Below are 23,291 nucleotides of genomic sequence, written 5' to 3'. Positions count from 1 at the left end.
AGAAACATGGCCAGAGTCTGAAGCTTCATGCGATGGAGCCTGGAGAGCAGGCTAGCAGTGGAGAATACCCTCTCAGCGCTTGCAGCGCCACTGTGGATGCTAAACACCTTTCGGGCCACTCTTTCCATGCTGGGCAGGGATGCGTAGTTGTTTTTTTATTTTTCTGTAGGTAGGCCTAAAGGATTTTAGGTAAAATAACCCTGTCAAAACAGAAAGCTCCTTGAAAAAGGTAATATGCCAGGCCTATTCAATGATGGCCTATTGTATAGATAATAGAACGAAAATGACAAAACTTTTAAGAGATGTGATTTTTAGCTTATACTTTGCTACAATGACACAGTTAGCTACCCACCTCATTCCTTTCTGTTAGCAGGTAAGTACACCATCATGCTTTCGTGATACCCGTCTTTTCAGATTCCAAAATTATTATTTATTTGTAGACACTACATCACCTACTCCATCTCTCGCTCTTGGTCCTCCTCATCTTTGCAAGTCACCTTGATTTTTCACCTGTGTGTTTTATCAGTTTCTTTATGAAAATATTTAGCATCATAAATGACAGTATCTAAAGCAAGGGGCTATAGCAGCACACAAGTAGACTACAAATGCATGCTGGGCCGGGCATGCCATGAGCTCGTGAAGTGAGCGCTACTGGAGCCGACGCGCCAGCCTTTTTGGGAAACTAGCTCCACGCTCCAGTCAAATTGGGTACGCTCCACTCCTCGCTCCAGCTCCAATCACATCCTCTGGACTTAATACAAGTTAACAGCTTTCATTGTTATACGAATGAAGAGATCAAGAGAGGACAGAAAAGTACCCCCTCTTCATAGACTCCTCCCACTATAAGGGTTTTCTTCATGTCACCATCACTGTGGTTACAAAAACAATCCAAGCACTTCAGCACTGTGTTGCTCATTTGCTGGTAGGTTACCGGGACGAGCTCAAGGGCCCTTGGTTGGTCAGTAGAGCACTACGACACAAATAAGTCATTGTGGCCCAAAATTCAGAGACGCACAGGTTGTGAATGAGTGTGTGGTAGACATTAAAGCCCAGGTGGCCCTTGAGTTTATGTAACGAGTGGGCTGCAGTGATTAATTCAAGTGAGAACTGGATGACCTCATTGTCTGTGTGAGAGCCATGTAGGTCCTTTGTAGTTGGTACTAGCCTTTTACTCAAAGACAAATAGATTATTCCATGTTGGGAAGTTCCTTACCACAGGCCCACATATCCACAGGTTTCCCATAGGGGTCTTTCCTCAGGACCTCTGGGGACAGGTAGCCAGGGGTTCCCGCAAAACCTGGAACAGAGATGAGATGTCATGAATACGAACTACAGTTCCCAAGATGGATGTACACTTACATCCCACAGTTTTTTGTATTTATTAGGATCCCCATTAGCTGCTGAAAAGGCAGCAGCTACTCTTCCTGGAGTACAAACAGGAATAAAACAATACATCATAGTAAAACAATAGCCTGCTCGACATTGTGAATTATACATACTGTAACAGTCAAAAGTTTGAACACACCTACTCATTTAAGGGTTTTTCTATATTTTTACTATGCATTATGAAGTAAAGAAATTCCACAAATGAACTTTTAAAGGCACACCTGTTAATTGAAATGCATTCCAGGTGACTACCTCATGAAGCTGGTTGAGAGAATGCCAAGAGTGTGCAAAGCTGTCAAAGGCAAAGAGTGGCTACTTTGAAGAATCTTAAATATAAAATATATTTTGATGTGTTACACTTTTTTGGTTACTACATGATTTCATGTGTGTCATTTCATAGTTTTGATATCTTCACTATTTTTCTACAATGTAGAAAATAGTCACATTAAAGAAACCCTTGAATGAGTAGGTGTGTCCAAACCTTTGACTGGTACTGTATGTACATTGCTCCAATAGCACAAATGTACAGTATTAAACGCACATTAAAATACAACATGACAATATTAAAATATGTGGGTCTGTGTAGAGTGTGTGCTTGTGTGTATATGTCTCTTCACAGTCCGTGTTGTGGTGTGAGGTGTTATTTTATACAGGGTTTTTATATATCTGATTTTACTGCTAGACTGAGTTACTTAATGTGGAAGAGAGTTCCATGTAGTCATGGCTGTATGTAGTACAGTGTATTTCCCAGAGTCTGTTCTGGACTTGAGGACTATGAAGAGACCGGTGACATATCTAGGGGGATATGAATGGGTGTCTGACCTTTATGTTAGCTGTTTGAACAGACAGTTTGATTCTTTCAACACGCCAATACCTCTCACAAAAGAGAGGTAGTGATGCAGTCAATCTCTCCTCTACTTTGAGCCAGGAGAGATTGACATGCATGTTATATTTTAAGGGCCACCGTGCTACTCTGTTCTGCACCAACTGTAATTTGCCTATGTCCAACTTTGTGGCACTTGACAATATAAATGAGGAGTAGTCCAGGTGTGATAAAACTAGGGCCTGTAGGACTTGTTTTCTTGATTGTGATGTCAAGAGAGCAGAGCAGAGCTTTATCACAGACAAACCTCTCCTCATCAATATGTTTTGACCATGTCAGTTTACAATCTAGGCTTACAGTAAGCAATATAGTCTCCTCAACTTGCTCAATTGCCAGATTCATTACAAGATGTGGATAAGGTTTAGGGTTAAGCGAATGATCAGTCTCAAATACAATGCTTTTCGTTTTTTAATATAATTTAGGACTATCTTACTACTAGCCACCCATTCTAAAACTGACAGCAGCTCTTTGTTAAGGGTTGCAGTGATATAACTTTCTCTGGTAGCGGACGTGTCTAATTTTGAGTCATCAGCATACATAGACACACAGGCTTTACTCAAGGCTAGTGGTAGATCGTTAGTAAAAAATTGAAAAAAGGGGCCAAGACAGCTACCTTGAGGTATGCCAAAAATTGACCAGGTTTACACTAGATGCGCTTCCATTAGGTAACTCTCAATCCATGATATGGCAGATATAACAGTCTGCTACTGAAAAAACTATGGTCGCTAATTTCAAAAGCAGCACTGAAGTCTAACAAAACAGCTCCTAAAATCTTATTACCAATTTCTTGCAGCCAATCATCAGTCATTTGTGTCAGTGCATTACATGTTGAGTCCCTTTCCTTATAAGCATGCTGAAAGTCAGTCGTTCATTTATTTACTGTGAAATGGCATTGTATCTGGTCAAGCACACTTTTTTTCAAAAGTTTACTAACGGTCAGTAGCAGGCTGATTGGTTGGCTGTTTGAACCAGTCAAAGGTGCTTTGCTATTCATGGGTGACATTCTGCTGACATGATAATCGATGCTTGACTGCCGATTGACAAATAAAAATAATCGTGCTCTTTTGTCCATAATAATCTCATGTAGGCTATACCTGCACTGTATCTGAGGTGCTGTTGGCTATATAGAGTGCATGTGCCAAAACCAGAGTTGGCACATTCGCTATATAACGCAAATATCTTATGACTAAACAATCAGTAGTTCAAAATACAATGGAAACTTGTCATTTTTAATTGGGTACATGGGAATTTAACCACAGAAGTTATTTTTATGTGCACTATGTCACCAAGCACAACCTTTTATCAGCAACAAGTCATTTTGATGGAAACAAATCTGGTGGGTAAATGCTTGTTTTGATGCAGATTTGAATATTTGCAATAAAATCTGTCCCCAATTGGATGGAAATCTAGCTACTTACTCAATTAGCCCATGTAAGGAAAAAAAATTGACTTGTAAATTATTCTAGCCAGCCATCAAAACTTATAGTAATCATGGTCGAATTTCAGACCGGGGGAGCCCCCATTGATTTTGCAAGTCACTCACCCTTTGCTTAAAAACTGCTAACATTTCTCTCCATCCTATGTCAAAATGTGTTGAATTCCAGGGAATTTACTGTAAAACTGCAAATATTTCTCCCCGAACCCATGGCAAAATAAGTACAATTGCATGAAATGTGTTATAAAATGTCAAAATCTTCTCCACCCTTCTCCACCCCATGGCAAAACGTGAAGAGTAGCATAAAAGTTGCTCGAAATCTGCAACATTTTCTCTACACCCCTTGGCAAAGTGTAGAATTGTAGGAAATTAACAAACACTTTTCCCCTTCTCTCGGCTGTCAAGAGGGGAGCTAAAATGTTTTGCTCACAAGGTGGAACGCGGGCTTCCAACAAAATGTTGCTTAGGGCCCCCAAAAGGCTAGGGATGGCTCTGACTGAATGTGTGGGTATGGATATGGGTACACAAAGCCCACATGATAAGTTAAGATATTTTGTTGCCCACACCCCAATCAAAGTTGCCCATTCCTGCTCCACAGGAATATGACTTAATATATAGAGCAACACCTCCTCCCATTGACATTCATGTCTTTCCTGTAGATGTTATAACCATGTATTGTTACCACTGTCTCAAAATAATTATCTAAGTGAGTTTCAGAGATAACATTCGTATACTGGCTATCTGTTAGCAAGTTATCGATTTCATGAACCTTGTTTCTCAGGCTACATACAGTGCCTTCAGAAAGTATTCACACCCCTTGACTTTTTCCACATTTTGGTGTGTTACATCCTGAATTTAAAATGGATGAAAATTCAAAAAAAAAAATGTAATCACTGGCCTACATACATTACCCCATAATGTAAAAATAGAATTATGTTTTTACATTTTTTTACAATTAAAAATTAAAAACACTGAAATGTCTTGAGTCAATACGTATTCAACTCCTTTGTTATGGCAAGCCTAAATAGAGCATGTCAGTTTGTAATCCTAAAATCCGGAAATTAGTTACATCTGGATAGAGCAGCCATCCCTTTGGGGAAGAAATACAGTTTAGAGAAAAACACAGAAAATAAGGTTTGAGGTGAACACAGGCTTAGGAGACCTTGTTGATCTATACTAACGTTTTGTTCTATACTGAGCATACAAAACATTAAGAACAACTGCTCTTTCATGACAGACTGACCAGGTGAATCCAGGTGAAAGCTATGATCCCTTACTGATGTCACTTGTTAAATCCACTTTAAAATCAGTGTAGATGAAGGGGAGGAGATAGGTTAAACAAGGATTTTTAAGCCTTGAGATAATTGAGACATGGATTGTTGTGTATGTGTGTCATTCAGAGAGTGAATGGGTACGACAAAAGATGTAAGTGCCTTTGAACGGGGTATGGTAGTAGGTGCCAGGCACACAGGGTTGTGTCAAGAACGGCAACGCTGCTGGGTTTTTCCACGCTCAACGGTTTCGTGTGTTTATCAATAGTCCACCACCCAAAGGACATCCAGCCAAGGTGACAACTGTGGAAATCACTGGAGTCAACATGGGCCAGCATCCCTGTGGAATGCTTTCGACACCTTGTAGAGTCCATGCCCTGACGAATTGAGGCTGTTCTGATGGAAAAAAAGTGGGGTGCATCTTAAAACGTCACGTTAGCTGATGAAGATGATCTCATAGAACAAAACATGTAAGATTTCGTAAACCTGTGTTTACCACTGACCTTATTTTCAGCGATATCCAAAAACCTTACCAAAAAAACACTATTAATTTCCCTAATAGGCTTTCCCCAACAAACCATAGTTGAGTTAGTGCCCACAAGAAGACGCCATAACTATTTCTCTCTAAATTCAGGAGTAAAAATGTGCTTAAAACCTGTTGAGGCCAGGGGGCAGGATCTTATCCCGGTATTGGGATTCATTGTCATGTGACCATGGCGGGGAATTCAAAACTGCAAGAGTAATCATTTCAAATAATCAAATAATCAACTATTTTCCTCCATTTGAAAGATATATCTCCTAAATCTAACCACGCTGTCCGATTTTCAGAGGCTTTACGGAGAATGCATAAAGTTAGGTTATGTGAGGAGAGTACATTGACAATAGCTGCGTGTAATGTTTAGCCAATTCAAAGAAGGGCATCAACAGACAGAAAACTAGCTAGAATTATGCACTTACCTTTGACATTATGTTAGACAATACATGCATTTTTAGTTCCATCAAGTTCATATTTATATCCAAAAACAGCATTTACAGTCACGGTGAAATTCAGAATTTTTTTCGGCTCGAATGCTCCCAGTGAATCCAGCATTACAAATCACGGAATTACTATTCGAAAACATTGGTAAATTATAATATTGTCATTCAAAGAATAATATATTATCATCTCGTAATTGCTACCGAATGGCCAGATCTCAAAATAACTTTACTGGGAAATCACATTTTGGTATAAACTGGGTACTATGCTAACAACATAAGCTAAGCTATAAGCTAAGCTAAGCTATACCGTTAGCATTAGCATCATCTAATATCGATAATAACATTCTAAATATCCCCTTACCTTTGATTATCTCCATCAGAAGGCGCCGCCAGCGATCCCAGGTCCAGAACAAATGTGGTTTCTTTTGATAAAGTTCATAATTTATGTCCAAATAGTTAGCGTTCAGTAGGCTCCCACAAAATGAGGTGGGCAGTGTAAAGTCACGCCGAAAAGCTAAAAAAAACCTAGTAAATAATCTATTTATGTTTGTTCAAACATGTCAAACGTTGTTTAGCATTAATCTTTTGGTCCATTTTTAACGTGAAACATCAGTAAACATCAGTAATATTTTCACACAACCTATCAAGTGTCTAGAATAAACGATTATGACAAAGACACTCTTCTCAGATTCATGCGCAGGCGCAAAAAATGAAGTGATGACGTGTCAACTTGTAAGCATTCTAATTCGGTCTGTATTCATCACAGATGCTTCAAACAACTTTCTAAAGATCGTTGACATCTAGTGGAAGCAGTAGGAGTTGCGAACTGAATCCTTTCTCACTGTGGTATCTTTAAAACAATGACACTAAATAGTACAGTCACAAAATTCTCATTTTTTTAAATCTATTTTTCACAGGTTTTTGCCTGCAATATGAGTTTTGTTATACTTACAGACACCATTCAAACTGTTTTAGAAAATTCAGAGTGTTTTCTATCCGAATGTGTTAATAATATGCATATCCTAGCTTCTGAGTTGGTGTAGGAGGCAGTTAAAAATGGGCACATATTTTTTTCAAAATTCTCAATACTGCCCCCGTGGCCCGTAGAGGTTATTAACAAGTCACATAATAAGTTGCATGGACTCCGTGTGCAATAATAGTGTTTAACAATTATCTGTAAGGTCCCTCAGTAGAGCAGTGAATTTCAAACACAGATTCAACAACAAAGACCAGGGAGGTTTTACAATGCCTCGCAAAAAAAGGGTTACCTATTGGTACATACATTTTTTTTTTTAAAGCAGACATTGAGCACGGTGAAGTTATTAATTACACTTTGGATGGTGAGTCACTACAGAGATACAGGCATCCTTCCTAATTCAGTTGCCGGAGAGGAAGGAAACCGCTCGGGATTTTCACCATGAGGCCAAAACAGTTAGAGTTTAATTAGGGGTGGTAGGAGAAAACTGAGGATGGATCAACAGCATTGCAGTTACTCCACAAAACTAACCTATTTGACAGTAAAAAAAGGAAGCCTGTACAGAATAAAAATATTCCAATACATGCATCCTGTTTGCAACAAGGCACTAAAGTAATAATGCTAAAAATGTGGCAAAGCAATTAACTTTTTCTCTGAATACAAGATGTTATGTTTAGGGCAAATCCAATACAACACATTACTGTGTACCACTCTCCATATTTTCAAGCATAGTGCTGGTTGCATCATGTTATGGGTATGCTTGTAATCGTTAAGGACTGGGTGTTTTTCTGGATAAAAAAAATGTTATGGAGCTAAGCACAGGCAAAATCCTAGAGGAAAACCTGGTTCAGTGTGCTTTGCACCAGGCACTGAGAGATGAATTCACCTTCAACAGGACAATAACCTAAAACACAAGGCCAAATCTACACTGGCTTTACTTACCAACACAGTGAATATTCCTGAGTGGCCGTGTTACAGTTGACTTAAATCTGCTTTAAAAGCTATGGCAACAACTGAAAATAGTAGTCTAGCAATGACCAACAACCAATTTGAGAGAGCTTGAAGAAACTTGAAAATAATAAATGGGCAAATGTTGCACAATCCAGGTATGGAAAGCTCTTGCACTTACCCAGAAAGAGTCTTCTACAAAGGTGCTTTTACAAAGTATTGACGCAGGGTTGTGAATACTTATGTAAATGAGATATTTCTGTATTTAAATTTTCAACACATTTTCCAAAAAATCTAAAGATGTTTTCACTGTCATTCTAGGGCATTGTGTGTAGATGGGTGAAAGAAGAACACATATTTAATCCATTTAGAATTAAGGCTGTAACAACAAAATGTGGAATAAGTCAAGGGGTATGAATACTTTCTGAAGGCACTGTATATTAATGTGGACAAGTTTTTGCCCTTTTCTGGGTTGCTTGTTTGTTTTTAGAGCACAAATAGACCCAGGCCGTCAGGCTCTAAAACCGTTTGCAATGTTGCTGGAGATAATCCTGGAACCCCTGTGGTTAGGGTGAATCCTGTCTTGTTTAAGAGACAGCCTATTAGAGGTCAAATTAATCCTTAATGCAATGTTTATGGGCCACGATTAACAAGCTTCCAAAACTTCCCCACTGGAACGGCCGTCTGGGGAACGTAGTGTGGCTCCCCGCCAGTGGAATGCAGCCTACTTCTCTAAAGAACTAAAATTCCCAGCATGCCCTGGGGCACCACCAGTGAACTGGGTAGATGATTCTCAGGTGACAGCCAATCCAGGGGATTAGGATAATTATTCCCCCATTCTCCAGGCAAATGGTCCACCTAATAAAACCTGCACTATAAACCCAGAGAGCTGACACACCTCAAGGTCTCACCTCTCACACATTAAACAGGTAAACAAATAACACTTTATGTGTCACGTGCGCCGAATACAACAGGTCTACAGCTGTCATATTCGGCGCATCTTAACTGCATTGTTGGTTAAGAAAGTATTTACTAAAATAAACTGAAGTTTAATTACTTTTTTTTATTTTTTATAAATAATAATTAGAGTAACAATAAAATAACGGTAGCGAGGCTTTATACAGGGGGTACCATTACAGAGTCAATGTGCGGGGGCACCGGTGTTTAGTCCCATGGTCCTTAGCTTAGTGATGAGCTTCGAGGGCACTATGGTGTTGAACGCTGAGCTGTAGTCAATGAATAGCATTCTCACATAAGTGTTCCTTTTGTCAAGGTGGGAAAGGGCAGTGTGGAGTGCAATAGAGATTGGATCACCTGTGGATCTGTTGGGGCGGTATGCAAATTGGAGTGGGTCTAGGGTTTCTGGGATAATGGTGTTGATGTGAGCCATGACCAGCCTTTCAAAGCACTTCATGGCTACACACGTGAGTGCCACGGGTCGGTAGTCATTTAGGCAGGTTACCTTGGTGTTCATGGGCACAGGGACTGCTTGAAACATGTTGATATTACAGACCTAGTCAGGGACAGGTTGAACATGTCAGTGAAGACACTTGCCAGTTTGTCAGCGCATACTCGGAGTACACATCCTGGTAATCTGTCTGGCCCTGCGGCCTTGTGAGTGTTGACCTGTTTAAAGGTCTTACTCACATTGGCTAAGGAGAGCGTGATCACACAGTCGTCCGGAACAGCTGATGCCAAAGTACTTCTAACGTTTGTGTGTCTTTAGATATTGTTTAGAATAAAACAGGGTCTGTAAAGCACAGTAAATGCTTAGTTACACCCTGGGGCTATATAGTAAACAACAACAAACTTCATAGTGTGAAAATATATATAAAAGACAGGAAAGTCATGTTTTTGACTACACTAGGCCCTTCAAGTATTGTTAAATTAATGCAAGAAAACGGGTCCACTGAACAGGCTACCTGTGCATTTATAAGTTTTGAGTATTGGGCGAAAAGTTTTTAAAATGTACCACTTACACCTGAAATTGGCACCAAAGAGATAGATTTAAAAAAATGTATTACATACATCTCTGCCGTAAAATGTGTTAGAGAAAGAGTTCTCTTCAAACAGGTGAGGCCATTTTTAATTATATAATCCTGTCGGAATTCTAGAACATTTTACTGTAGAGAAACGTAAGTAATATTTACAACTTTTTAAATCGTTTTGGTGCAGATTTCATGTGTAAGAGATGGGAATAATACTGTGAAATTGTGAAAATTATGATAATGCCTTTTAGTGTAAGAGCCATTTGAAAAGACCGCCTGCAATTTCAGCCTGCTTTTGCGGGATGGAGTTTTGGCCTGCCTGGTGTCATCACCAAATTAGTTAGACTAATAACAGAGTTCCAAACCGCTCTGCCAATAACAGCTAATTCCTCCCCCCCCACACACTCAGACTACTCCCAGTCCTAGCAAAATTTGTGCTTGACAAAATTGCTCTTTGCTAAGAAGTTATGTTAATTTTTTTTAAACCATTTTAATTGAAAACAAATCCCATTAAGGTCATTAATTGTTACCTAGAAATTATTTGATATTTAGATAAAAATGGCTGCATTGGACATTTAAAACAAGTCTTCAAATGGACAGCCAAGTTTGGGATCCTTGGTGATATTTGAACAGTTTTCTGACTGACTGGTACTCACCGAACCATGCCTGCTGGTCTCCCTGCACCTCGATGGCCAGACCAAAGTCTGCCAACTTTACCGCTGCTCCCTTCAGCTTACTGGCTAGGAGCAGATTTTCAGGCTTGGAGTGGAGAGAGAGAGAGAGAGAGAGGGAGAGACAGGATTTCAACACTTCTTATACAGCAATATACATGGAAATTAACATGTCTGCGATAATATATTGTACAGTAGGTGTATTCTGTCTATTTTTGGTGATATACACACTGGGTTGTAAAACCTAGATGGTGGTTCATCTCACCATTGAAAAATGGTATGATCCCCACTATACATACAAAAGTATGTGGACACCGCTTTTAATTATTGGATTCAGCTATTTCAGCCACACCTGTTGCTGACAGGTGTATAAAGTCGGACACACAGCCATGCAATCTCCATAGACAAACATTGGCAGTAGAAGGGCCTTACTGAAGAGCTCAGTGACTTTCAACGTGGCACCGTCATAGGATGCGACCGTTCCAACAAGTCAGTTCATCAAATTTCTGCCTTGCTAGAGCTGCCCCGGTCAACTGTAAGTGCTGTTATTGTGAAGTGGAAATGTCTAGGAGCAACAATGTCTCAGCTGCGAAGTGGTAGGCCACACAAGCTCACAAAACGGGACCACCGAGTGCTGAAGCGCGTAAAAACCATCTGTCCTCGGTTGCAACACTCACTACCGAGTTCCAAACTGCCTCTGGAAGCAACGTCAGCACAAGAATATCTCGTTGGGAGCTTCATAAAATGGGATTCCATGGCCAACCAGCCGCACACAAGCCTAATATCATCATGCGCAATGCCAAAATGCCAAGCGTCAGCTGGAGTGGTGTAAAGCTCGCGACCATTGGACTCCGGAGCAGTGGAAACGCGTTCTCTGGAGTGATGAATCATACTTCACCACCTGGCAGTTCGACGGACGAATCTGGGTTTGGCGGATGCCAGGAGAACGCTGCCTGCCCGAATGCATAATGCCAACTGTAGTTTGGTGGAAGAGGAATAATGGTCTGGGGCTGTTTTTCATGGTTTGGGCTAGGCCCCGTGCACATACGAGGTCCATGCAGAAATGGTTTGTCGAGATCGGTGTGGAAGAAATTGACTGGCCTGCACAGAGCCCTGACCTCAACCCATCAAACACCTTTGGGATGAATTGGAACGCCGACTGAGAGCCAGGCTTAATCGCCCAACATCAGTGCCTGACCTCACCAATGCTCGTGGCTGAATGGAAGAAAGTCCATACAACAATGTTCCAACATCTAGTGGAAAGCCTTCCCAGAAGAGTGGAGGCTGTTATAGCAGCAAAGGAGGGACCAATTCCATATTAATGCCCATGTTTTTGGAATGAGATGTTCAACGAGCAGGTGTCCACATACTTTTGGTCATGAAGTGCATGACCAAATTCCATTAACCAAATTATATTTTGGCACATTACTATGGCAATCCCCTCTATAACCCATTCATAACTCCTCATCAGTACTGTGTAATAATGAACTCCATCGTGTCCCCTCCTGTGTCCCTGTGGGGCCATGCATGTTCACCGTCACCAAGCTCCCTCTCTAGGGGAGCAGCTCTCTACGACTCAACGCTCTCACTCAACACACACTGGGGACAATATTACACCAGCTACATCAGTGTTGAGTAACAGGATTGACACTGATATGGACACAGCAAAGAGTGGACACAGCTTGATCTTCACAAAGATACATGAGAGTGTGTAATAAGCCACACGCCGTCAGGCTGGCGTCCAGCCCAAGGGGCGGGGCTACAAGGTCTGAGGTCGACAGTGACTCATGCATAGTCCCCGTCGGAACAGGAAGGGGAGGGGCTTAGAGAACAGGTTACCCTGGGTTCTGGGTTGAGGAATAACGCATTTGCTGACATTTTCAAAGCGGCTTCTAGGAGTCTAAATTGGAAATAATTGTGGAGAGATCGACTTAATGTAATAAACAGGAGATGTGAGTAGAAGCTGCTTCAGCTACTTTTTGGAGCGAAGCTGCTTTGCTTGTGGGGCAAATACATTAGTTACAGTACCTCAAGAAAAGTATGTCAGTGGACTAACAACTTCTATGGCCTAGATCAGTGGTCACCAAACTTTTCTGAGTCAAGATCACTGAGTCAAAATGCAAGACGAGATCTAACGCTTCGATTTTTGGGGGGGAAACTTCAAACGTAAGCCTACGCAACATTAACCAATTAAAAACAGTTCTGTAGCAGAGGTTTGTGCAGTAGGCTATAGGAACAATACATTATCACTGCATATTGGCTATGCTTGAATTACTAGTTAGGCACAGCTGAGTGAGCATAATAATTGGCTTTAGTTTATTTTATTGGACTGATGGCCTGCATCTGATGGTCAGTCGGAGGGGTGGGAGGGAGCGGCGGTGAGGCTGCCTCTCACCCGACTCACCGTCCCTCCCCTCTCGCTACCTCCACTAAAAAAAAGGGGACACAGTGTTCCAGATGATGGCGAATCTCAAGTCGCACTGCATGACTTCTGCCTCATGCACCAACTCATGTTGTTACGCCTATGACTAGAGAAAGTGAAATGAATTATTCCTCGATATTAAGAGAGACAAGCCGCTAACAATAACAACGTATGATTGTCGGAACACTTTGCTATACTCCTTCATTGCAGCTGCAGTGCTGGTTGTAGCGTGAGTGGAAGTAGGGAGAATGCACATTTTATGGCTTATAAAAATGTTGGAACTAAGTGTTGGACACTGCTGAATAACTTAAACATGAGCTTACTCAAAAACAGCAGCTCTTTGCTGTATTCGTTGAGTCTCTCTCTAGTCGTGGTTTTAAAAGTTTTGAAATCTCACAGTATCAACTTTGTTGTGAGTTCGAGGTTTATTTTTACAGTCTGGAAACTGTGCAGCCAGCATTAGGCCTATAGGTGCACTTGATTCTCTGAGCCTGCCGGGTAGTTCTACCTTCAGCCACGTGAAATGGTTGAAAATGGGAACACTGCCTTCCCGGCGTAGTGTACCTACCGCCAACAGCGCGAAACAAATAAAAAAATCAGAACGCAAGGCTTTAACGTTGTTTTTTTGTTACAGAAACGTTTGGTAATCGACTAGGAATGCCTTGGAGATCAACCAGTTGATAGCGATCAACCGGTTGGTGACCGCTGGCCTAGATATTGAATATTGTGTAAAAAAAAAATCGAAAGCAATCAATTCCTCAACATCATATAGCATCAAATTAGACAAGGTAAATTCATGATCATTCATTGGTGCAGTTAGTAGAGCATTTGTGAGTTGTGATTCGTGCAGATCAGAGGGCGAGGACGGGGCTCACATGCTACGGTGGGGGCGGTAAGTGCAGTCAACAGTGCCATGCAGTCATTGCAAACGCCCCTACTAACCCAGCCTCCCTTCCCCACCCCAAAAAATCATGTAACCTGTGCGATGTGACTGGAAGGGGCCAGTTAAAAAAATTTAAAATCTCAGCCTCATAACATCCTTACAGCATCAATCATATAGACCAGGGGTACCCTACGAGGTCCAGAGCCTGCTGGTTTTCTGTTCTGTCTGATAATTAATTGCACCCACCTGGTGTCCCAGGTCTAAAGCAGTCCCTGATTAGAGGGTAACAATGAAAAAAAGGCAGTGGAACTGGCTTCGAGGTCCAGAGTTGAGTTTAAGGGCTATAGAGTCTTCCTTATAACACATCATCCCTAAAGAGCTTTATATAATGTGCTTCATAACCAAATAGCTATTACGGAAGACTCAATATGACTAACAATCCCTAAATAGGCTGATCGATACGTTGTAATCTAATCTGAAAGCACATATGAGAGCTATAGTCCCTAGCTAGTATAGCTTTCAGGACTGGGTCAATTAATTGTGGTGCGTGTGGATCCTATCTAGCTCACTGTGATCAGGATTTATGCCTGGTCTTCAGGGCTCCTGTGTAATGGGTCTAATTTAATTCAGGTCTCGTAGCCATAAAGATGTAATTATTACTAGCCTGGGTGGCCTTACTGTATCTACTGCAACCAGGAAAGATGCATTCGGCTTTCAGTCAGACACACACACAACCACAACGCTGACAAATTCACCCGTCTACCCTCACGCAAATCTCTCACTTACTATTCCTCAATCTCCTAGCTATATCGGTCTCAATCTCGACTTCAGGGATTTAAACCAGTGGCTTGGTATCTAAACCTAGAGGGAGCGGGGAATCTACAGGAGGGCAGTGGAGAGAGAGAGAGAGAGGACAGGGACAGCCCTGGTCTCTAATGCAGTCGTCCAGACCAGCATCATCCAGAGTGGCCTGATCTCCCGTGCGGACAGACAGAGGAAGAGAGAGAAACAGCGTCAGTGATTAGAGCAGCTGGGAGGAAGAGGAGGAGGGGAGATTGGCCAGAGGGAATGAAGGAGGACAAGAGGGAAGAGTTCAGTTAAGGGTAAAAGGGAAAAAAGAACAGAAGCAAAAGAAAGAGGATGAGGCATGAAAAAGGGGATGGACAGATGAGCAGGGATAATGAGACGGAGAGGAGGAGGTAGACCTGAACAGAGTGCCGTCAGCGTTGAGTCCCGACAGAAGTCAATGAGTCTTGAAGGAACAGCTTGAGAGGGATGTCTGGTCTGATGCAGTCAGTCTGTGTGTGGTCTGGTGGAAACAGTCTAGAGTGCCAACTGTTTAACTGTGTCCAACTAAATGTAAGGTTGGTTGGATACAATGGTACCGTTCAGTACAATTACAGTGTCAAAATGACTATACGCATGAGTGTGTGTGAGTGTGTGCAGGTGTGTGTGTCAATATGGGTCCTCCCCCAACACACACGTACACACACTCACACGTAGGTCACACCAGTGTGAAGAGATGGCCTTTCATCGGCCTCTTTCATGCTTTGTTTTGTTCATATTTGTTTTGTTTTTTGTCTATTCCGCCGCTCCCCATGGTAACAAGCTGGTAGCAGCCAATCAGAGCACTGACTGAAAGGGCCTCGGCGAATGCAAACGTAGGGTGATTATTTCAGGAGTGAAATTGTGCTCCTGGCTGCACCTGGCTCATTTGATTAGCAAATTTGAGTTCTGAAACTTGCCATGACGGCAATGACTGGGGGGGGATTGGAGAAGGGGTGGAATAAGAAGGTCGTTCCATGAAATGTGTGACTTTTGAAATTGTGCACCAATATAGATTTAAAAATGTATATATAAACCACATAAAGAATTCAATAAATTAGATTTTTTTATATGAATAAAGACTTGCTAAAGAAAATTAAATCTGCATTTTGACATGTCCCTCTGTGTACCCACTGACTTCCAGGAAGATTTTAACCCCGCTTTACCCCAACATTTCTCCAAGTTTTCACCATCATTGTAAAGCCCTAGTTATTTTGTTGCTTTGACAGTCATTTCTGAAGATGATTATTTATTTAATGTCATTAGTGATTCAAACCTGTCCCTCATTTTAAGGCCAACCCTGTTATGTGAACTGAACTCGTTTTAATATGATGAAACTACTATTCCTTTTAAAATATTTTCTTCAAAAGAATATCAAATAGTCAAATCAGTGTAAAAGCAGGTGAGCTGGTTCTACTCTTTTTGGACATTTTCTGGTGTTTTGTGGCGGGAAACTGAGTGGGTTTGAGCAGGACACGTCAACCCCGTTACCCATAGATAGACAGGCTAGAAATGTTTTAACATTTTCATTTTTTTTGTGAAGATTGCATTCAATTGCATCTCCCTGTCGCACACAACAAGCTTCCATACCTGATTTAAGTTAAAATCCCAACCATGTTACTTTATTTGGCACCTAATAAGCAATTATTAGTATTTTTGTAATTTAGCCTCAAGATGGGGAAACTTGTTGTTTTATTAAGTTGAACATTTGCTCTTTATGACAGAAAGGAAAGGCACTGAATTAGTCGAAAGACCCAACAATGGCAAATCTCCAAATTCTACTTGGACAATGTGACAATTTCATCCTACTCATCGTATTATTATTTTGTTTAACAAGCCTGATTGTATGCACCATTGAATTGGAGCGATCGCAGGTCCTATTTCCGTGCCTATTAACACCTCTGTCACTGTTCTGAAGACAAACACAGTGCGTCAGTGTAGGTGTGGACGTAAAAGGTCGACATGCCTTTCCAAAAGTCCCAAATAAGACTTCCTTTCTGTAATTACCATTTCATCAGCTTTTAACTGGCCGAGCAGTCACTAATGCAGTGGAAAAGTTCAAACTCAAAATTTGACCCTGTGCCTCCCATGTCAACTGAAAAAGACGTGTCAGAGACAGTCTATCAAAGTTCTTAACCCTCAAAGTCAAACGGATGAGTCTGAAAGTCAGTCAGGATGAGTGGGGTCTCCCTGCAACTAGAAGAGTTGGAGGGAGAGGAAGAAGAGGAAGGGCTGTGTTTGGCTTCCCAGCATCTCTACTCACCTTCAGGTCGCGGTGGACCACGCCCATCTGGTGGCAGTGGAGCACGGCCTCTAGGATCTGCTGAATGCAATGACTGCATGCAAACACCAGGGGGCGTGGGTTAGTGACAAGCTCACACTCACTGTGTGCCGTGCGTTCTCCTTGAGACTGGGGGGGGGGGGGGGGGGGGGGGGGCGGCAGCAAGGGTGGTGGAGGTGGTGGTTGGGATGATGTTTAGGCCATTGATTTGTTAATATCCCTCTAACTACCACCCCTATAACACTAGTACACCAGTGTAGAGCCAATGTATTTACCCAATTGAATGTGACTGCTTTGACTATAAGGTGAAGGCAAGATTGTAGATATTCTAATAAGTGAATGCAGCATAAGTTAGACAAAAGTGTGTTCTGATTGGACCATTAAGAACAAGGACATCTGGCTATGACATCATCACCCACCACCCCCACCCACTGTCCCCCCGGGTCTCAAAACAGAAGTGGTGTTAGCTCCCCGCTGGCTGTGAGCTCGACCCTGGGGAGGGTGAGGAGGAGGGAGGTGGATGAATTGATCCTATTTATACCCCTATTAAACCAGAAGGGGCTTATCAAATACGCCCAGGACCCAGGCTCACAGCAGGTGTTCAGAGCAGAGAAACGAGGACCGGAGAGAGATGCTACATGCACATCGTCTTTGGGTTTACAGAGGAGGCCAAGGTGAGCTGTGTGACCCTCCCCCCCTCACCGCCCTGCCGCCCCCGCGTGGGCCACCTGACCTCAGCCACGAGTAGTGATTGGTGGAAGGGTGGAGGGGTCATGGTGGCTGCTGGTAGGGGATTGGGTTTGGAAGAGAGGAAGAGGAAAGTGGCTTGTGGGGTTACAGGGTGAGGGGGGGTGGATGTTAATTGGTGGTGGATTTCTGGCGGACGGGTGGGCAGGCAGGCGAGGGGGCCGGCATGGTGCCAGCATAGCCTCTTTTGTGTACTAACCTTCATGTCCCTGTGAACTATACCACTTTGGTGACAATGATTTACACTTTCTAGAATCTGCTGTATGCATTGGCTGTGGAGGAGAGAGACAAGGCCAGAAGAAGCGAAGAGGAGAGAACACACGTCAGAAAAAAAAAAAACACACACACAAAAAAAAAACTGACAAAACCAAGAAAGGCCAACGAAACGATGCTATCAAAAATAAAAACTCAAGAGAGAAGCAGAGTAAAGTTCACATTATGTTCTACCACTTCATCTTTTGGAGAGTGATAACGCTATTTCGGTCACAAGAATGCTAATTGACTTTCAATATCAGAATTGCCAAAAGGACCGAATCTTTTAACAGTCTTACTTTAAACTGAACATTACTTTTTGGAATGAGTAGAAACATCCATATTAAAATGATCGGATCTCAAACTCAGGTCTTTGTTTGTTAAGGAAGTACGCTATACAGGAAGAAATAGATCTGCAGACGGCAGCCTCGTGACAGGAGAGCAACAGAAAAACTGAAGAAAAACAGATGACAGAAGATTATCTTCATAAGATACATTACAGACAACACACACAGATATAATACAGATATCATAAACACCATTACTAAATTACAGTAACAAAGAGAAGGAGGGTGCATGCAGTAACACACAAGTATAGATTGTGTGCGCACACATAACGTGTTACGTAGAGGCAGTAACTAGTGTCATTTTTAAACTCTAATGATGAAAAATTCGCTAAGTCTATTGTGTACAACTAAGTGGACTAGAATGCGTGCTTTTTAGATCCACTGACGTGTGTTTGACTAGACCAGTAACATAGTTGCTGTTAAGTGAGTCTGTGTGACACTGACCTGGCGTCTGCTTCGCTGTAGTACTCTCTGGCTACGATGTCCTCAAACAGCTCCCCACCAGTCACCCTGGAAGAAAGGGGAATATGAGACGTGTCAATTCCATGCTAGAAGTTCGGAAAACAGTGGGAGACCCGGAGAACGAGGGCGCAATCAGCTATGCAAAGAGAAACAACATTTTTAGAGACACACAAAAAGATTGTCACGATTTGGACAAAACAGCAAATACGCTTGTGCTTTCTGATCGTTAGAATACCATTAGACAGTCCTCCAATGGTGTTAGAATAAAACATGTAGTTCACACATTAGATTGGAATGCATTCCTGTGTATTCCAGTGAGCTAAATGTCCCAAACTGTAAGTGTTATTCCAAGGAACTGGGCAACACAGGAGATGGGAATGTTTCATGTAAACACTCTTGGCACTGGAACGTCACCAGACAGTTATTCCTGGATTGTGTTCAGAGTGCAACAAACCGCAGTCAAAACGTCCAATGGATTCTCGCAGTGCTTTCAGTTCGTTCCATTTAACGTCGCAGTAAAAAGTGGTTGTTCATTGGATGGATGCATTAAAATATAAAGGCAGGTGTATGTAATAGAATTATATATGTTTTACCTTTATTCACAGTCAATGTAATTTGCCTCATTTGTCTTATCGTTTGTTGTCATGCTGGCCAGGTTTATTTGGGTAAAAGGAAAGAAAAGCTTTAATCCCCGCAATTCACTAATCTCAGCTGTCTAAGAGCGGCCCCTTTGTTTTTTCAACAGCCCTTAGTCAAATTAAATGCAGCATTTTAAATAAATTGGGACTGATTTCCCCTTCCAGCTGCTAAATTAAACACCGCCAAACTGCTGCCAATACACAAGGGAGTGATAGAGAGAGATGGAAAGATAGTGGAAGTAATGGGCAGAGAGCTGGATGGACTGTTCGAAAGAGCGAGGGAGAGTAGACGCAATGTTTTTCTTCTGGAGTGATATTGATGTGCGTCAACAAATGGTGAAATATGGATGTAACATGCAATGACGTAGCATATGAAGAAACACAGACATTGTTGCTGGGGAGAGAGCTATATGGAAGGAACGCTAATCAAATCACTCAGATCAAAAGGCCAGCGTTCAAACTAACTGTGACGCATCATAGGAGCCAGGCAAGCAGAACTCGAAACCAATACATACTTTACTGTGTCCCCTCTAAATACAGCCCTGAGTTTTTCCCTGTTCAGATGACCTCACCAAGGGAAAACTCCGGGGCATTAATTGGCTTGAACTAGGGCCCAGAGTTTCCGGAAATACTCAGAGCCCTACTTATTGAACATAGGCCATCTCCATAGAGGACCGAGACGGGGATTTCCAGCCCACTTTGACATCTGTGGAGCATAAGGTTAGTTTTGGCATGCTGCCGTTGGAAATAAACACACTTGATCAGCCAATGGCTTAATCTTGTAATCCTTAAAGGAGGAGATAGGCGTTTAGTCTATTTAAAATACTCTGTGGGGCGGTGGCATATTTCAATTTCTCACTACATCAGAGTCTACGAGAAGATTAGACTGTTAAGAGTAACTTACAAGCCGATTATAATTTGACTAGAGGGTGAGAAAACAATGCAAAAGGAAAATAAACGACAACACCCTTTCCTAGTACACACACCCACACACAGTAAATACCAGTGGAAACAGAACTGTAAAATAAAGTGTTGTCTACTGGTAGGAATAAGTAAGGAGTATTTAAGTTCAGGGAGAGACTCCTGTGGAGAGGAACATTAGAGGAAGAGCTGAGGGCTGAGTGTTCAGCCTTTAGCCCTCCTAAAAATAAGGACCATCCCCCCCGCAGTGTAGAGCAGGGACACAAACAGCCTGGACGGCTGCACTAGGGTGTGTGGGTGCGCACGCGTGTGGGTGTGTGTGGGTGTGCGTGCGTGCGTCTTTATTGCCTTTGGGGCCACCTTTGGAGCTGCCCACTTAGATTTCCATAAATATGAATCATGTAAATATCCATGGGGGCATGAATCGAGCGATGCCTCAAAACTCCGCGTTGACACCTCTGAACAAACATACACATTTACAAAATATTCAAAACAACATTAACAATGCAAAACATTGCTCACAGACCAAAGTGTGTAGCTCATGAACTTATCAGCATCTTTGCAAGCTTGGCCAGCTCTGAACCAACGGTAATTATGATGAACCCTTCTCTTCTTTTGATTATTATGTAAATTCACCCGGAAGGGAGCGGTGAAGAGAAAAGACAACCGACAGAAAGGAAGCCAATGAAGGGAAGATGGTACTGGTGAACAGAACCTAGGAGAGGAGGTAATCTACGGAGCACATCTGTGTTAGTTATTCCCACGTCCTGCCTGGAGAGCTTCTGGAGACACACATGGAGGAAATATAATTGGAATTAGTTTGTTTATCTAGCAACTACTACATGTACAGTGTGCATACAAATTAATATACCCCACTAACAGGTAGGGCTGGGAATTGCCAGGGACCTGGCCATTCCAATATTATCCCAATACATATAAACTCAGCAAAAAAAAGAAACGGCCCTTTTCAGGACCCTGTCTTTCAAAGATAATTCATAAAATTCCAAACAACTTCACAGATCTTCATTGTAAAGGGTTTAAACACTGTTTCCCATGCTTGTTCAATGAACCATAAACAATTAAATGAACATGCACCTGTGGAACGGTCGTTAAGACACTAACAGCTTACAGACGGTAGGCAATTAAGGTCACAGTTATGAAAACTTAGGACACTAAAGAGGCCTTTATACTGACGGAAAAACACCAAAAGAAAGATGCCCATGGTCCCTGCTCATCTACTTGAACGTGCCTAAGGCATGCTGCAAGGAGGCATGAGGACTGCAGATGTGGCCAGGGAAATAAATTGCAACGTCCGTACTGTGAGATGCCTAAGACAGTGCTACAGGGAGACAGGACGGACAGCTGATCGTCCTCGCAGTGGCAAACCACGTGTAACAACACCTGCACAGGATCAGTACATCCTGTACCTGTCCCGCAAGTGTGAGATGTTTAATGGCAACAACAACTGCCCAAGTTACACCAGGAACGCACAATCCCTCCATCAGTGCTCAGACTGTCCGCAATAGGCTGAGAGAGGCTGGACTGAGGGCTTGTAGGCCTGTTGTAAGGCAGGTCCTCACAAGACATCACCGGCAACAACGTCGCATATGGGCACAAACTCACCGTTGCTGGACCAGACAAGACTGGCAAAACGTGCTCTTCACTGACGCGGTTTTGTCTCACAAGGGGTGATGGTCGGATTCAAGTTTATCGTCAAAGGAATGAGCGTTACACCGAGGCCTGTACTCTGGAGTGGGATCGAGGTGGAGGGTCCGTCGTGGTCTGGGGCAGTGTGTCACAGCATCATCAGACTGAGCTTGTTGTCATTGCAGGCAATCTCAACACTGTCCGTTACAGGGAAGATATCCTCCTCACTCATGTGGTACCCCTTCCTGCAGGCTCATCCTGACATGACCCTCCAGCATGACAATGCCACCAGCCATTCTGCTCGTTTTGTGCGTGATTTCCTGCAAGACAGGAATGTCAGTGTTCTGCCATGGCCAGCGAAGAGCCCAGATCTCAATCCCATTGAGCACATCTGGGACCTGTTGGATCGGAAGGTGAGGGCTAGGGCCATTCCCCCCAGAAATGTCTGGGAACTTGCAGGTGTTTTGGTGGAAGAGTGGGGTAACATCTCACAGCAAGAACGGGCAAATCTGGTGCAGTCCATGAGGAGGAGATGCACTGCAGTACTTAACGCAGCTGGTGGCCACACCAGATACTGACAGTTACTTGTGATTTTGACCCCCCTTTCGCTCAGGGACACATCATTCCATTTCTGTTAGTCACATGTTTGTGGAACTTCTTCAGTTATGTCTCAGTTGTTGAATCTTGTTATGTTCATATAAATATTTACACATGTTGAGTATGCTGAAAATAAACGCAGTTGACAGTGAGAGGACATTTCTTTTTTTGCTGAGTTTACGATACTTAGGTGCCGAAACGATATGTATTGCAATTCTCACAATTCTATATACGGTGCACTCAGAAGGTATTCAGACCGCTTCACTTTTTCCACATTTTGTTATGTTATAGCCTTATTCTGAAAATGATTAAATAACTTGTTTTCCTCATCAATCTACATACAATACCCCATCATGACAAAGCAAAAACAGTTCTTTAGATTTTTTTGCATATGTATCCAATTATTCTAACAGAAATACCTTATTTACATAAGTATTCAGAACCTTTGATATGAGATGTGAAATTGAGCTCAGATGCATGCTGTTTCCATTGATCATCCTTGAGATGTTTCTACAACTTGATTGGAGTTCACCTGTTTAAAATTCAATTGATTGAACATGATTTGGAAAGGCACACACCTGTCTATATAAGGTCAACACAGTTGACAGTGCATGTCAGAGAAAAACCAAGCCATGAGGTCGAAGGAATTGTCCGTAGAGTTCCGAGACAGGATTATGTCGAGGCACAAATCTTGGGAAGGGTACCGAAACATTTCTGCAGCATTGAAGGACCC

The 23,291-nt window shown here is 42.3% G+C and overlaps 1 protein-coding gene across 12 annotated transcripts in view; it reads right to left on the bottom strand.

Annotated features, from left to right (window-relative positions):
- LOC115194123 (calcium/calmodulin-dependent protein kinase type II delta chain) overlaps window positions 1-23,291 on the bottom strand; it is a 121,667-nt gene that overhangs the window by 22,893 nt on the left and 75,483 nt on the right. For 6 of the 12 annotated variants that reach the window (XM_029753516.1, XM_029753518.1, XM_029753520.1 and 3 more), the window contains exons 5-8: window positions 18,738-18,803; window positions 16,930-17,002; window positions 10,522-10,624; window positions 1,214-1,297 (exon numbers count right to left, since the gene is read on the bottom strand). In XM_029753516.1, the coding sequence (XP_029609376.1) occupies window positions 1,214-1,297; window positions 10,522-10,624; window positions 16,930-17,002; window positions 18,738-18,803 (326 nt within the window). Of the gene's footprint in view, window positions 1-1,213; window positions 1,298-10,521; window positions 10,625-16,929; window positions 17,003-17,893; window positions 17,967-18,737; window positions 18,804-23,291 lie in introns of all 12 variants that reach the window. The other 6 variants (XM_029753515.1, XM_029753517.1, XM_029753519.1 and 3 more) reach the window with 1 other exon arrangement.

This window comes from Salmo trutta, chromosome 5, assembly GCF_901001165.1.
Source record: "Salmo trutta chromosome 5, fSalTru1.1, whole genome shotgun sequence".
NCBI lineage: Eukaryota > Metazoa > Chordata > Actinopteri > Salmoniformes > Salmonidae > Salmo > Salmo trutta.
This window is presented reverse-complemented; position numbering and strand designations above follow the sequence as displayed.